General features: G+C 40.9%; 1 protein-coding gene across 1 annotated transcript in view; it reads right to left on the reverse strand.

Annotated features, from left to right (window-relative positions):
* The window catches only part of GREB1L (GREB1 like retinoic acid receptor coactivator), a 123,416-nt gene that overhangs the window by 63,451 nt on the left and 44,041 nt on the right, over window positions 1-15,924 (reverse strand). The window contains exon 10 of the mRNA XM_060243913.1: window positions 9,148-9,333. Coding sequence (XP_060099896.1) covers window positions 9,148-9,333 — 186 coding nt within the window. The remainder of the gene's footprint in view (window positions 1-9,147; window positions 9,334-15,924) is intronic.

Genomic DNA, 15,924 nt, shown 5'->3' on the forward strand with positions numbered 1-15,924 from the left:
AGTCCTGGATCATTTTGACCCGCTCAGCCTGGAGGAAGTCAACGGAATTCTCATCTCTGCACGCCCAACAACTTGCGATTTAGATCCATGCCCCTCCTGGCTAATTAAATCTTGCCTGAGGGAGCTTAGATGTCCTTTACGGGACATCATAAATAGATCCCTCTTGGAGGGGCGCTTCCCAACGCCCTGAAAAGAGGCCTTGGTTCGCCCCCTCCTGAAAAAAAGCACAGCAGATCTGGCCGAATTGGCAAATTACCGGCCGGTCTCGAATTTACCGTTTTTAGGTAAAATCATAGAGAGGGCAGTGGCGTTGCAGTTACAGGGTTTTCTGGATGACGCTTCCATCTTAGACCCTTGCCAGTCCGGCTTTCGCCTGGGTCAGGGGACGGAGACAGTGCTGGTCGTCTTGGTGGATGACCTTCAGCGGCATCTGGATCGGGGCGGTGTGGCGGTGCTGATGTTGTTAGACCTGTCGGCCGCGTTTGACACGGTCGACCATCGGCTACTGACCCGCCGCCTCGCCGATGTTGGGGTTAGGGGGTTGGCCTTACAATGGCTTTCCTCCTTCCTTGAGGATCGGGGACAAAGGGTGGCAATCGGGGGAGAACTCTCCCAGAGGCGCACACTACATTGTGGGGTGCCTCAGGGAGCAGTTCTCTCGCCGATGCTATTTAATATCTATATGCGCCCCCTCGCCCAGATTGCCAGGAGGTACGGGCTCGGGTGTCACCAGTATGCAGATGACACCAAGCTTTATCTACTAATGGATGGCCGACCTGACTGCGTCCCAGAGAACTTGGACCTGGCACTGCAGGCCGTGGCAACTTGGTTAAGGCTGAGCGGGGTGAAATTGAATCCAGCGAAGACAGAGGTCCTTTGCCTGGGTCGGGGTGCTCTAGGAGGGGAAATATCTCTTCCGGTGTTTGACGGGGCGCCGCTAAAAGCGGCGCACCGGGTTAGAAGCCTGGGAGTTCTACTGGAGCCTTCATTATCAATGGAGGCCCAGATAGCAGCCGCTGCCAAGTCAGCCTTTTTTCATCTGAGGCGGGCAAGGCAGTTGGCCCCCTTCCTGGAGCGTCGGGACCTGGCAACAGTGATCCACGCAACGGTCACCTCGAGACTGGATTACTGTAAATTGCCAAGTAAACTTGCCGATGGAATAGCACTAAATGTATTAATGTTTTTAGAATTTTATGGATTTTAATTAACTGTCTTCAAATGTTATTTATTATACAACAACAACAACAAAATTTTATTTATATCCCACCCTCCCCGCCGGGGCAGGCTCAGGGCGGCTAACAACACAATTCAAGTTTAGCTATACAGATAGATAAAATTACAGTTAAACAACATGAACATTTAATTAAAAATCTGCTTAAGTTTTAAAATTAAATTAAATTAAATTAATAAAAGTGCTAATGCTATGTTTACTTTATGTTTGCTTTTATGATGGCGGTTTCCTTAGCAATTTCCATTTTCATCAGCGAAAGCCAGTCGGAAGAGGAAGGTCTTGCAGGCCCTGCGGAACTGTTCAAGGTCCCGTAGTAGGGCCCGCATTTCCCCTGGAAGTTGGTTCCATAGGCTCGGAGCTATAGAGGAGAAGGCCCGATTGCGGGTGCATTGCAACTTCACCTCTCTCGGTCCGGGAATAGTCAACAGGTTTTTCCCGGCTGACCTCAGTGCTCTCTGGGGTTCATATGGAGAGAGACGGTCCCTAAGGTAGACAGGTCCTCGACCATATAGGGCTTTAAAGGTAATGACCAGCACTTTGTAACGGACCCGGTATAGAACTGGCAGCCAGTGCAGTTCGCGCAGCCCAGGCTGTATGTGTTCCCATTTAGGAAGCCCTAACAACAGTCTGGCCGCTGCATTCTGCACCAGCTGCAGCTTCCAGGTTCGGTACAGAGGCAGCCCCATGTAGAGGGCATTACAGTAATCCAATGTACATACATACAATGTATTTATCGAATTTTATGCTGTTAGCCGCCCTGAGCCGCTTGGTCGGGGAGGGCGTGATACAAATAAAATGTGACTGTGACTGACTGACTGATTCTTCCAACACGTTGTGAAACTACACTCGTTCCCAGACAAGGTCATTAGTGACCGCGGCCCGCAGTTCGTTGCCAACTTCTGGCAGAAGTTTTGTAAATTGACAGGGATCGAGCAGGGACGGAGTTCCGCCTACCACCCGCAGACAGACGGAACGTGTGAACTCTCTTCTCGAGCAATACCTAAGGTGTATTATTAACTATCAACAAGACTATTGGGTGGAACTATTACCATTTGCAGAATATGGCTACAATAGCCTGCATAGTTCAACAAAGACCACTCCTTTCCAAATTGTGAATGGATATGAAGGGAAGCCTTTTCCTAATCTACCAGTGACTAACACCACCAGTTCCCCTACATCGTGTCAGCAATGGTGGAAATCACTGGCCAAAGGGTGGGAATCAATTCAAGAAAATCTAGAAGCAGCCAAAAAGGATTACAAGACACAATTCGACAAAAAACACTCGCCCGAGTGGGACTTCAAGGTGGGGGATACTGTATTCCTCTCCACTAAGAATCTGCCTCTACCACTGTCGTCCAGAAAGCTAGCCTACAAATATTTGGGACCATTCAAAATAAAAAGAATAATAAATACCATGACTGTTGAATTAGAGTTACCGAAAATGTTTAGTAAAATTCATCCCGTTTTCCATTGCAGTCTTCTGAAAAAAGATCCTGGAGCTACGTATTGGCATCCACGCCCTACGACGCCCACCCCTATTCAAGTGAGGGGTCAGAGTCATCATGAACTGCAAGAGATATTGGATGCCAATTTCAAGCGGGGAATATTGCATTTCCTAGTCCGATGCAAATATTTCCCCCCCCCCTCTTGCGACGAGTGGGTTAAGTCAACTGATCTAAGGGCACCTCTTCTTTTTTTACCTACTGCACCCAGACAAACCCCGAGCACAAGCTTAGGGGGGGCAGTATGTCAGGCTCTGTAACTCTACTGTACTGAAATTATAAAATAATAACCAAATGGACTTTTCTATACTAACCCCTAGCCTTTGTGATATTGTAGTCACCATGCTGGCCAGCATCTTCCCAGAGGCTAGGTGATAAGCAGAGGCTCTCGTGTGAAAGTTTGCACCTTCACTCCCTGTTGTTTTGAGAATAATGTCTTTGTTCAGATATTGCTTTGATGTAGATTCCATAAGACCCACAAACACCCTTGCCAAGGTATTAGTCTCAATTTCTGTTTCAAGCTATGAGTTTCCAATAAACTATTACATTGTCTCAAATGAATACAGCCTTTAGTCTCCATCGCCTGACAATCAGCTTCTTATACCAGTTACGCCAAAGAACAATGGAGTCTGTTTCATACTGAAGCTTAATAACTGAACTTGAGGGCAGGCACTCACTGCAAAGCAGGATCCTGATGCCTACATTCTGATTGGCCGTTCCCCTGGAACTGCCCAATTGGAATGTGAGGCATTTCACAAGGATCCTGGAGTACAAAATTGGATTGGTGAGTGCCTGTCTGCAGGGCGTGGTTTTCCTTGCTCCAACTGTACATAGTCATTATTTATTTATTTTATTTAGTAGGCTTATATTCCGCCCTTTTCCATAAACGGGTTTAGGGTGGATCACAACATTCAATAATAACAATAAAAACCTACAATTCAAAGTTAAAACAATACATTAAAATTAAACAATAAGAAACAATAAGAACAATATATAAAGTGCACCACAGGCGGGAAGGGCACATCATTGCCCCTCTATAAATTGATGGTGCGGTCTCATTTGGAATACTATGTGCAATTCTGGTCACCACACCTCAAAAAGGATATTATAGCATTGGAAAAAGTCCAGAAAAGGGCAACTAGAATGATTAAAGGTTTGGAACACTTTCCCTATGAAGAAAGGTTAAAACGCTTGGGGCTCTTTAGCTTGGAGAAACGTTGACTGTGGGGTGACATGATAGAGGTTTACAAGATAATGCATGGGATGAAGAAAGTAGAGAAAGAAGTACTTTTCTCCCTTTCTCACAATACAAGAACTCATGGGCATTCAATGAAATTGCTGAGCAGTCAGGTTAAAACGGATAAAAGAAAGTACTTCTTCACCCAAAGGGTGAACATGTGGAATTCACTGCCACAGGAGGTGGTGGTGGCTACAATCATAGACAGCTTCAAGAGGGGGTTAGATAAAAATATGGAGCAGAGATCCATCAGTGGCTATTAGCCATAGTGTGTGTGTGTGTGTATTTGGCCACTGTGTGACACAGAATGTTGGACTGGATGGGCCATTGGCCTGATTCACCATGGCTTCTCTTATGTTCTTATACAGAAAAAAGCAATTATAGGCCCAGATTAAATGATGGTAGTAGTAGCACTGCCTGTTTGTTTATGACTGTTCCTTCTTAATTAGCACATTTTTGTTGATTAAGAGCTGACTGAACTCACTTTATAATAGAACCATTGGCTCATGAGTTACACTGCAGAAGGATACCATAGCAGATGGTATCAAAAGCCACTGAAAGATCCAATATCATCAACAGGCTCACAGTTCTCCTGTGTCTCTTGATGAAGGCTATCTATCAGGGTGGATCAAAACAGTCTGAGTTCCAAACCCAAGCCAGAAACTAGATTGGGTCTAGATGATTTATAAGACTAGTGTTGCATAGTCACCGCACACTCCAGCACCTTGACTAGAAAAGGAATAGCTGTTTAAATGGTCAAGATTTAAATGGTCAAGATTTTCTTTCAAGGTTTCAAAACTCACCCTTCAATGAATTCAGACAATGGCTGGGTCCAGACCGGCAGCTTGGGGCACATGGGAGGCATCCCAAATCAGGCCAAAATGGAGTAGTAGAAGCCCATCCACATGCTCCCCCAAAAAGTGCCTGTATCCTGCATGGGAAGCACTTTGACATGGTCAGACAGCTGTCGCACACCACCCCTGTAGCTTGGTTTGGGTTTCTTTCCCCCCATTCATTTATTGGTCATGTGCATGTGCGCCCATGCACTTGGAAGTATTTTTTTTTAAGGCAGAAGCAGCTTGGGGTGACCTGGCAGGTTCACACTGCTAATGCACCTCACTTGCACGCTCTGGTGTTCAGACACTAAAAAGGCAGAGGGTGTGCGGAGCAATAATTTGTTATCACTTCAGAAGTGGTAGCTTTTTAGCTGTCTCGAAGATGTCTGGGTGAGTACAGGAGCAGGATAGGAGGCAGATGTGCTTGTTTGGACTTGATATTTTGATCTGTCTGGGAGCCATCACTGTGTTGGCTTAAAGTGCCGGTTTGGACCCAGCCTATCTCTTCCCTTAATGAACCACTCACCACTTCCTGGATCCAACCAAGATAAGCCAAACAATATACATACTTCAATTATTTAAGGAATAGGGTTTTGGGGTTTTTTGCATACCTTGTTTTATTGGATACTTTTATATATAAATTGCGATATATTGAATATTACTAGGATCCCAGTTTAAGTATTTTTTAGATCACATACACACAGATGTAACCCAGGCACTGGAACTAAGGGCAACTTCAAGGCTTAAGGCTTCCTTTCTTAGAAACCCCCTCCCGCACACACACACCTTGGCTTAAGTAAGTAACTATTTATGACAACAGAGTCAAAACAGTTTTGCACACAGGGTATGGTACTCCCCACATCCAAACTTCTTTCTCTTCCCAAACCAAAGATCCAGTAGTCAGTGTCCCAAAAGAGCTGCTTTCTCACTGAAGCTGGTCCAGCCGCAGTCCCTCAGAAGCAGGTCTCCAGTGGGAAGGAAAGTTCTCAGGGCCTGTCTCCTCACCATTCAAGAGAAGACGTCAGCTTCAGTTCAAAGACAGATGGTGTGGGGGCTAACCTCCTCCAGAAGAAGTGATTTCCAAAAAGGCAGGGCACACCACACCAGACAAAACCTTCTTCAGCTGAGACCTCAGCACTCCAGTCCTTAGAAAGACAAACAACTAGGCCTCTCTTCACCCACTACCGAGTTTTCTTTTCTTCCAGTCACTCCTACACATATTCCTCCCAATATGCAAATTAAGTTATTTCAGTGCTTTACCCACCAGCATATATCCCCAAAGCTCTACACAAGAGATAAAACAGACATAACAAAATAAACACCAGTCTGTAGTTTTTGTTAAACTTTTTGGGTTTGATCTAGCCAGCTTTTTCACTAATTCAGTCTCATCTAATTCCCCACCTTTCTATAAGCCCCTGTCCCATGTCCCACATGGCTTTTGCTTAGGATTCCCAGCACATATTTGGGGTGAGCAAAGAGGACTCCTTCCTTTCTTTTTCACCAGTGGAGAAGCTAGTTGGATCCAACTCTTCAACCTCTACTTTGTCAGTAATACAACTGTTACATTTCAAAAATGACGTTAACATAACACATTTTCCAATTCTTTGGCATCTTTTTAAGTTTATCCTTTCCCTTCTAACTTTTGATATATTCAAAACAGGACTTTTTTTTAGCAGGAACGCACAGGAATGCAGTTTTGGCTGGTTATGTGTCAGGGGCATGGCCTAATATGCAAATGAGTTCTTGCTAGGCCTTTTCGACTTAAAAGCCCTATGCTAAACAATGGTGATGTCAGGGGGTGTGTCCTAATATGCAAATGAGTTCCTTCTGGGCTTTTGTTACCAAAAAAGCCCTGCTTCAAAATATATATTTTAAGTTTTAGCACATACCTGGCTCCACTTAAAACTTTGTATTATTAGCAGAATTTTACAGTTCTTATCCACCTTTCTCCAAAACCAAGCCCGAGGCAAAAACGCTGAGGCATGACACTTAAATCTTTGAACAACAGACAAAGCACAATTTGATCAGCTGAAAAATCAAATAGTGAAATTGCAGAGCAATCTTAGAAAAGAACGATCGAGTATAAGCATAGTGATGCTGAAATATAACGAAAATGTATTCAAGGAGGATTCCCCAACCTTTGAAATCTTTTTTTTGTAAATCACAGTTCTCTTTGAAGATGAAAAGAATGGTGTGGCCTGAGGAAATAGTAGGACAGCACTAATGAATGAAAATGCTTCTAAGAGAGATCCTTTATATAAGACATTGGTTTAAAATAACCATAGATGTTTCTGAAAAAATAAAGTTTGTAAGAGAAGGCATATGTGGCATACCTGTATGTAGTTCAAGAAAATCTCAGGTACCTAGTATGAACCATAAATACTTTTACAAATGCATGTTAGAAATTATTAGTAGGGCCTTCCTAGTCAAAATGGAATGTGGGTGCATGTTGGAAAATTCTTCAACTAGTAAGCAATCTTCTCTTGATTGTTACTTTACAAAGTCTAAGCATTTCATCCAGGTGAGCAACTGCACTGATCTAGGCCAAAGCGCAGGCTCCAAATTCTCATTCCTGTCTTCCCAATGACTTTACCAGTCAGTTTCTCTGAAACAATTTCATGAGCAGAAAAAGCCCAGCAGGAACTCATTTGCATACTAGGCCACACACCCTGACATCACCATTGTTTCACACATGGTTTCTTTTTAGGAAAAGCCCAGCATGAATCATTTGCATATTAGGCCACACCCCCAACACCAAGCCAGCCGGAACTGCGTTCCTGCTCAAAAATAGCCCTGATGAGCAGAGAAATAGCAGCAGCTACTGCCTTGCACCAAGATTCCCTTAATCCTTAAATAAGAAGTTGTGTCATTTACAGACACAGCAGACATTGGTTTCACATAGGGATACTAACCCCCTGTGGGACCTGGGGATCTCTCAGCATTACAGCTCACCTCCAAACTACAGAGACCAATTCCCCTACTGAGGTTCCTGTCCTCTGCAGGCTCCACTCATGAATCTCCAGGTTTTTCCCAACCTGGATCTGGCAACCCTATCTCCTATCCCCTGCTGGTGGCCAGGGGGGAATCTGGCAACCCTAGTTTCAAGTAATGTTACTTGCAGATCCTCAAGCAAAGATCAATCCTTCTGAATAAAAAGAGCTTGCTGCAACTGAAAGTTTGATATTTATTTATTTAATTCAATTGCCCGCCCTTCCCGTAGAACAGGCTCAGGGCGGGTTACATCATAGAAACAGTCAGCAGTAAAAACAATAAAAGACCAGTTTAAAATATATAAAATCTAAAATTAGACAGACTAAGATGGCAGATTCTGCCTCACAGATGTGACCTATTGTCCAGGTCCAGCAGATCTTGTAGCACTGGGTTGGAATGAGGGGGAGGCCGATAACAAGTGACACCCACTGCCTTAGCTGAAAGCCTGGTGAAAGAGCTCTGTTTTACAGGCCATGTGGAATTGAAGAAGATTCCGCAGATCTCCAGGGGGAGCTCATTCCACCAGGCAGGAGCCAGGGTTGATAAGGCCCTAGCCCTTGTCAAGGCCAGATGGATGTCTCTGGGGCCGGGTATTACCAAAAGTTGTTGCTTTGCTGATCGTAAGGATCTATGGGGCTCATACAGGGAGAGGTGGTCCCGAAGGTATGCTGGCCCTGGCCGTATAGGGCTTTAAAGGTAAATACCAACACCTTGAACCAGATCCGGTACTCAATAGGTAGCAAGTGCAGTTCATGCAACACAGGATGGATCCGTGCCTGCACAGGCGATGAAGTCAACATCCGTGCAGCAGCGTTCTGCACCAGCTGGAGTTTCTGGAGGAGGGTCAAGGGCAGCCCCACGTAGAGAGAGTTACAATAATCTAGCCTGGAAGTGACCATTGCATGGGTTACTGTGGTCAGGTCGCGGGGGTCAAGATATGGGACCAACTGTCTGACCAGCCTCAGATGGAAAAAGGGGGGAGGTAATAAATATCCTAGGCAAACATAAGACCAGGACTCCAAAAATTGGTTTGTGTGAGGGGGTGCATCTCAGACAAGACATTTTAAGTAGGTATTCCATCTCTTTAAAGTGTTCTGAACAGCAGCTGTGAAGGTGCTAGACAAGGGGCAGATTAACCCTTTCTGGCCCTGTTTTCCTGATATAAACCAGGCCCTTGGGGCCAATTTACTTAAGAATGGGAAACGCATGCTTCCCTTTTCAAATACATTCTCATTCTCAAGCTTAGAATACAGAACTACATACATACAAAACAAGCAACAAAAGGCCATGATTTGTAAGAACTGGCATTAAAAAGGGGGGTGGGGATCATTTCGCGATGTAATGCCTTACCTAATCGGACAAGATACTGTACTGTTAAAATAATCATGTTCTCCACACTTAGTAACTGACTCCCCGTCAGACCGAAAAGATCCAAATCCTTGCTTTCAAGCTGTGGAATTTTGTAGCAATTCACTAGTAATGGACTTACTACAATGTCTCCAACATTCCCGTAGAAATAGGGTAAAGTGCCATAACCTATGAAAAGAAAAAAATAACTTAAAACAATTTTGAAATTGCTAACCAGTGCCATTATTCATAAGAAGCCCCATGACACAGAGTATTAAACTGCAGTACTGAAGTCCAAGCTCTCTGCTCACAACCTGAGTTCAATCCCGGCAGAAGCTGGGTTCAGGTAGCTGGCTCAAGGTTGACTCAGCCTTCCATCCTTCCGAGGTTGGTAAAATGAGTACCCAGCTTGCTGGGGGTAAAGTGTAGATGACTGGGGAAGGCAATGACAAATCACCCTGTTAAAAAGTCTGCTGTGAAAACACTGTGATGCAGCATCACCCCCGAGTCAGAAACGAGTGGTGCTTGCACCTTTACCTTTACCACTATTCATATGCATACTAAAAGAGGTGTAAGGAACCAGTCATCCCCAAGCAGGTAACTGGGGCCCTAGAATGCAGCACCGAGACCTTATATATGGAGACCTTATATGGCTGGATTCTGAAGACCTTATTGCAAAAGCTGGATACATATCTTATCTGTGTCTTACACACAAACTCATGTGAAAAAACCCCAACTCTCTGTGTTTGGTCATAAATTAAAAAAAAATTCAAGCAAACAAATCGGAGAAAGAGATGCCCTTTCATTCTGCTGGGTTTTATATTTTCCATATACCCCATCTAAACTTGCCTTTGCATCCTGAGATTCCAGATGCAGGTTTAATCTTGTAAATACATTTCTAGAATCTAGACAACAAAAGCAGTCTGATGTAGCAGTATGGAACAAAAAATGTCCTTTGGTTTCGCAAGGATACAAAGGGCCTGGGCAAAGAAATCCTGGACAGATGGTTACACACAAATGCAACTGAACATGGGTGAGATCCCATTATTATGCCTAATCTGTGGTATGACAGTGCCGAAATGAATGGCCTTCGATGCCATAAATGTGTCTGTGCAATGCAAGACAGTGGAGCTTTTCTGGGTTGTGAGAGAAATTCCATCTCAGATGCTCCAAAGATATAGAAAAATTAACAGGCTCACTGTGACTCTTCTGTGATGCATTTTGCAGATAAAATTACTCATAGCAGCTGTGATTTAGAGACCATGTTTAATCCCAGGATGCTCTTGGAGCACCATCTGGTTCTAACTGTACAGATGACTCTCAGATGGGCAGGCCTGATGAAGCAGCCAAGTTGCTTTGAGCTGCAGTCTTCCATATCTAGGCTTAACCTTCACACTTTGTGGTTGACAGGCAGATCTGGTAGAGACAAGTGGGTTGGGTGAGGTAATAAATACCCTCTTAGGGATGATGTATTTCCAACTCCTTTGAAAGAAGCAGTCATGAGGCTCTCAGAAGGTGTCTCTGGTCCTGAATGACCGAAACAACTATTGCTCAGGGGTCAACATTCCATTCTTGTACAAGGTGCAAATATGGGTGGTACTCCTGCAGATTATCTTGGAGCAGTCAGATTAATCTAACACACTTCTAGATTCTAGCCTTAGTTTAGGACAGAAGTAGCCTTCATGATAATGCTTTTCAGCAGGAGAGCACATTCCTTTTGATTCTCCTGGATCTCTCAGTGGCTTTTGATATATTGGTCATGGGTCACTGTGGTTTGGTGTTTGTGCTCTTATTTGACTGGCTTATTCCAGAAGGTCTGTGGCATTTATGCTATGGAGTTCATCTTGCACCCTTCATACGCATATTGTTTAACATCTACATGCAACCACTAGAAGAGATCACCTGGGGATCTGGAGAGGATCTACAAATATGCAGATGACAGCTGGAATCTATTTCTCCTTAATAGCTGAGCCAGAGAGTCTGCTGAAGGTAATGAGATGGCTGAAGACTAATCAACTGAAGCTCAATCTATGTAAGACAGAGATGCTGTTGGTCAATGGCAAAGCTACTTCAGGACTGAGGAGTCAGCCTGTCCTAGAAGGGGTTGCACTTCCCTTGAATGAACAAGTTAACAGCTTTGGAATACTGCTGGATCCTGACCTATGGTTGTAACATTGTAATTATGCCTTTTCACCAAGTTCAGGATCTCCATGCTGGTAAACCAAAAAAATGTTAAAATAAAATTTAAAATAGAAAACAATAACTACAATTAAAAACAAACACAAAAACATAATATAAACAGAAAAGAAGGCCAGTGAGCGAGCACCGAAGTAAACAGAGCATTCTTAACACATTGACAAAAGCTGGGGGTTCAGATTCTCGCTCTGGCACATAACATCTTCTTTCAGCTTCAGCTGCTAGCACCACATATGGTCATTCAATTAAAACCAGGATCTGGCCACAGGGATCCATGCTCTGATCACACTTAGGTTAGAAATGCACTTTTTGTTGGAAAGTGGGGCAGCCTCTGAAAACTGTTTGAAAATTTCAAAACATGGTGGCTGGATTATTGGATACAGGGATCATATCACCCCTACATTGAGAAATCCTCCTGGTTGCCCATTTGTTTGCAGGCATAATTCCCTGTTCATTCTTAACTTTAATGCTGCAGTACCCAAAGGACTGCTTCCTCATTTACTGTCTAGACTGGCAGTGAAGGTCCTCTTCCCAAGCCATGCTCTGTGTACTTCTGCTTGCACAAGGCAACAAAAGACAGAGCTTTTTTGGGAATGGTCCTTTCCCTTTGGAACTTCTGCCTTGAGGCTTGCCTGGCAGCTCATTTACTATCCTTCATGCACCATGCTAAAACAGTTCTCTTTACTCAAGATTTTAGCTGAAGAATTCCAACTATTTAAGGTGTTTTATGTGTCTCTATCTTTTACTCATGAGCCCCCTAAAGCAGCTCCATAGACAAGTGACATATCCTCATCAATATATACAAATAACTAGCATATCAGAGAGAGAGATTTATTATTATTTATACAGTACTATCAATGTGTATGATACTTCAACAAAGTACAGATGTGACTGTAAAACTGACTAGAATGGCCAGGTTCTTCTCAAAAAGAAATATTTCAGGCCTGGAAACAGTTCCAGTCATTTCCTGGGACAAACTTGCTGCTTTAGGTGGTTCACAAGCCAAATATCATAATTCATACTGTGGAAAGAATGATTTTTTTCTTGGTTCAAACAATTTTATTAGAAACATATGGCAATATATTCAATTTCTTATAACATTAATAATTACTTTTTTTCTATCCCATATATTACTTTCTATCTACCCCTCCCCCCATTACTTGACCTCCGCCGGTGTACTCTATTCAAACCATCATTATAAAAGGTACCCCCAATTAATAAGAACCCCAGTTCATATCCTTCTCCCACTTTTAGTTAATCATTATCAAAAATTGTCCAATATCCCTTTATTTTCCATTCTTTTTCTATGTATCTTCTGAACTTCTTCCACTCATTCTTGAATACTTCTAAATCATAGTCTCTTAAAGTTCTTGTTAACTTATCCATTTCACCCCATGTCATAACTTTAACAATCCAATCCCATTTTTCTGGTATTTTTTCTTGCTTCCACAACTGTGCGTACAATGTCCTAGCAGCTGAGAGCAAGTACCAGATTAAAGTTCTATCTTCTTTTGGAAATTTTTCCATTTGTAATCCCAACAGAAAAGTCTCTGCCACTTTATTGAATTCATATCACAAGACCTTAGAGATCTCTTGCTGAATCATCTGCCAAAACATTTTAGCTCTTTCACATATGGTAGAAAGAACCATGTTTTTACATTTCCAACATCTGTCTGGCATTTTGTTATTCATCTTTGCCAATTTTTTAGGAGTCATATACCATCTATACATCATCTTAAAACAGTTTTCTTTAATACTTTGACATGTTGAAAGTTTCATAGAGTTCTTCCACAAATATTCCCAAGTGTCCATCTGTATTTCTTTATTTACATTAATTGCCCATTTAATCATTTGAGATTTCACTACTTCATCTTCTGTAGACCATTGTAAAAGTAATTTATATGCTTTTGAAATTAATTTATCATTGTCTCCAAGCAGAACTTTTTCCATTTCTGTTTGCTCTTTCCTTATTTATTCAGTTTTAATATCATTCTCCACCAAGCTCTTTATTTGTTGCATTTGAAACCAATCATATTTATTATTCAACTCTTCAGCAGTTTTCAGTTCTATTTTTGCCACTTTGTATTTTTAGTAATTGACTATATGACAACCACTTTTCTTCACCTATCTCGGCTGTTATTTTTATTACTTCAGCTGGTACTATCCATAACGGTCTTCTCTCATCTCCATACTTCTTATATTTCATCCACGTATTTAGCAAATTATTTCTTATATAATGGTGACAGAAAAAACTGTCCATTTTCTTTTTTCCATAATACAAATACGCGTGCCAGCCAAATTTATTTCCGTGACCATCCAGCACTAAGAGCTTTTTGTTTAACAGCGTTATGCATTCTTTTATCCACACCAAACAAACTGCTTCGTGATATAATTTTAAATTTGGTAATTGAAATCCACCTCTCTCTTTTGCGTCTGTACTCTATAATCTAGGATTTTATATTATTTATATTGCTATTTTACTGCTAATTCTGTTTTATGCCAATAAAGGCTTGCTGTTTGCTATTTGCATCTTTCAAAATTTTCATTTTAATTCTTGGTTTCTTCCCAGCCCACACAAATTCTGAAATTTTTCTTCTCCATTTATCAAATTGTTTACTATCCTTCACAATAGGAATAGTTTTAAACAAATACATTATCCTTGGTAGAATATTCATTTTAATTGCAGCTATTCTACCCAACAATTACAAATTAAGCTTGTTCCATTTTAGCATGTCTTCATCCATTTTACACCATAACTTCTCATAATTATTTTTAAACAGATCAATATTCTTCATTGTTATCTCCACCCCCAGATATTTTACCTTGGAGGTGACTTCACAACCCGTTAGTCTCTGAAGTTCTTGTTGCTTGTTTATTTGCATATTTTACACAGAATTTTTGATTTTTCTCTATTAATATTTCTCTATTAATTTCTCTATTAATATTCTCTATTGATTTTTCTCTATTATTAAGTCCCGCCAACTCCCCATATTCTTGTATTTTAGCTAACAGCAAAGGAGTAACTTGTATAGGGTTTTCATTTATAAACATTATATCATCCGCAAAAGCTCTGTATTTGTAAGTAAATCCTTTTATTCTTAATCCTTCTATATTTTTTTCTTCTTGGATCTGCATCAATAATATTTCAAGAGTCATTATAAACAACAATGGTGAAAGTGGACAACCTTGTCTAGTACCTTTACTAATCTTCATATCTTCTGTAAGATCTGTATTTATACATAACCTTGCACTTTGTTCAGAATATATTGCTTTTATCATTCTTATAAAGCTTTCTCCCAGCTCCATTTTTTGCATTACTGCAAACATAAAGTCCCAGTTTAAATTGTCAAATGCTTTCTCTGCATCTGCAAAGAATAATGCTACTTCCTTTTCTGGATGTCTTTCATAATATTATACAATATTTACAACAGTTCTAATATTGTCTCTTATTTGCCTTTTGGGAAGAAACCCTGCTTGATCTTCCTTTATAAAATTTATCAAATACTGTTTAAGCCATTCTGCCAAGATTCTTGTATATATTTTGTAGTCATTATTTAATAGCGAAATTGGTCTATAATTTTTTACATTTGTGACATCTCTATCTTCCTTAGGTATCAACGAAATAACAGCTTCCTTCAATGTATTTGGTATTTTCCCTTTTATTCTTATCGTATTCATCAACTTCTGCAATTTGGTATTAACTCATCTTTAAAAGTTTTAAAATATATAGCTATATATCCATCTGGTCCAGGTGCTTTTCCATTTTTCATTGCGTTGACTGCTGTTTCAATTTCTATTTTTTCAATTGGATCATTCAAAACTTTTTGCATATTTTCAGTTAAGGGCTCTATTTTTATCTTTTGTAGATATTCATCAATCTTCTCATTCTTTATTTTAACACCTTTAAATAATTTGGCATAATACTTTAAAAATTCTCTTTTTATTCCCTCTTGGGTAACCACTTCTCTTCCATCTATCACAATTTTATTAATAATTTTATTTTCCCTCTACTTTTTCAGTTGCCAAGTCAAATACTTTCCTGGTTTATTTGCTCCCTCAAAGGTTTTCTGCTGCAATCTTTTCAAACTCCATTCCACTTCTTTATTTAACAAATGTCTCATTTGAGTTTGTAATATTGTAATTTCCCTTATAATTTTCTTTTTCCCTGGCCTTTTTCTCAGCTCCCCTTCTTTTTTCTTTATTTCATTTTGAATAGCCAACATCTGTTTCTCTTTTACTCTCTTGTCCTTATTATTCAAAGTAATCAACATTCCTTTCATTACTGCTTTATAAGCATCCCAGATCGTCTGAAAGTCTATATCCTCTTTATCATTCATTTGGAAAAAAGCTTTAGTTTCATTTTCTAGGTATGTCACTATTTCTTTATTCTGAGCTTCGAACTTCAGGGGAAAAGAATCACAATTACAAATGCACAGGAAATGCGTAGATTTTATGAAGAAAATAAAGAATTTGCATCATGATGGATTACAAATTACTGTCTTGGAATGTAAATTCACCACAAAAAAAGAAGGGCAACATTTCATTGGATTAAGAAACAAAACTGTAATATACCGTATTTTTTGC

The sequence above is a fragment of the Heteronotia binoei genome, chromosome 7 (genome assembly GCF_032191835.1).
Source record: "Heteronotia binoei isolate CCM8104 ecotype False Entrance Well chromosome 7, APGP_CSIRO_Hbin_v1, whole genome shotgun sequence".
NCBI classification, from domain to species: Eukaryota; Metazoa; Chordata; class Lepidosauria; order Squamata; family Gekkonidae; genus Heteronotia; species Heteronotia binoei.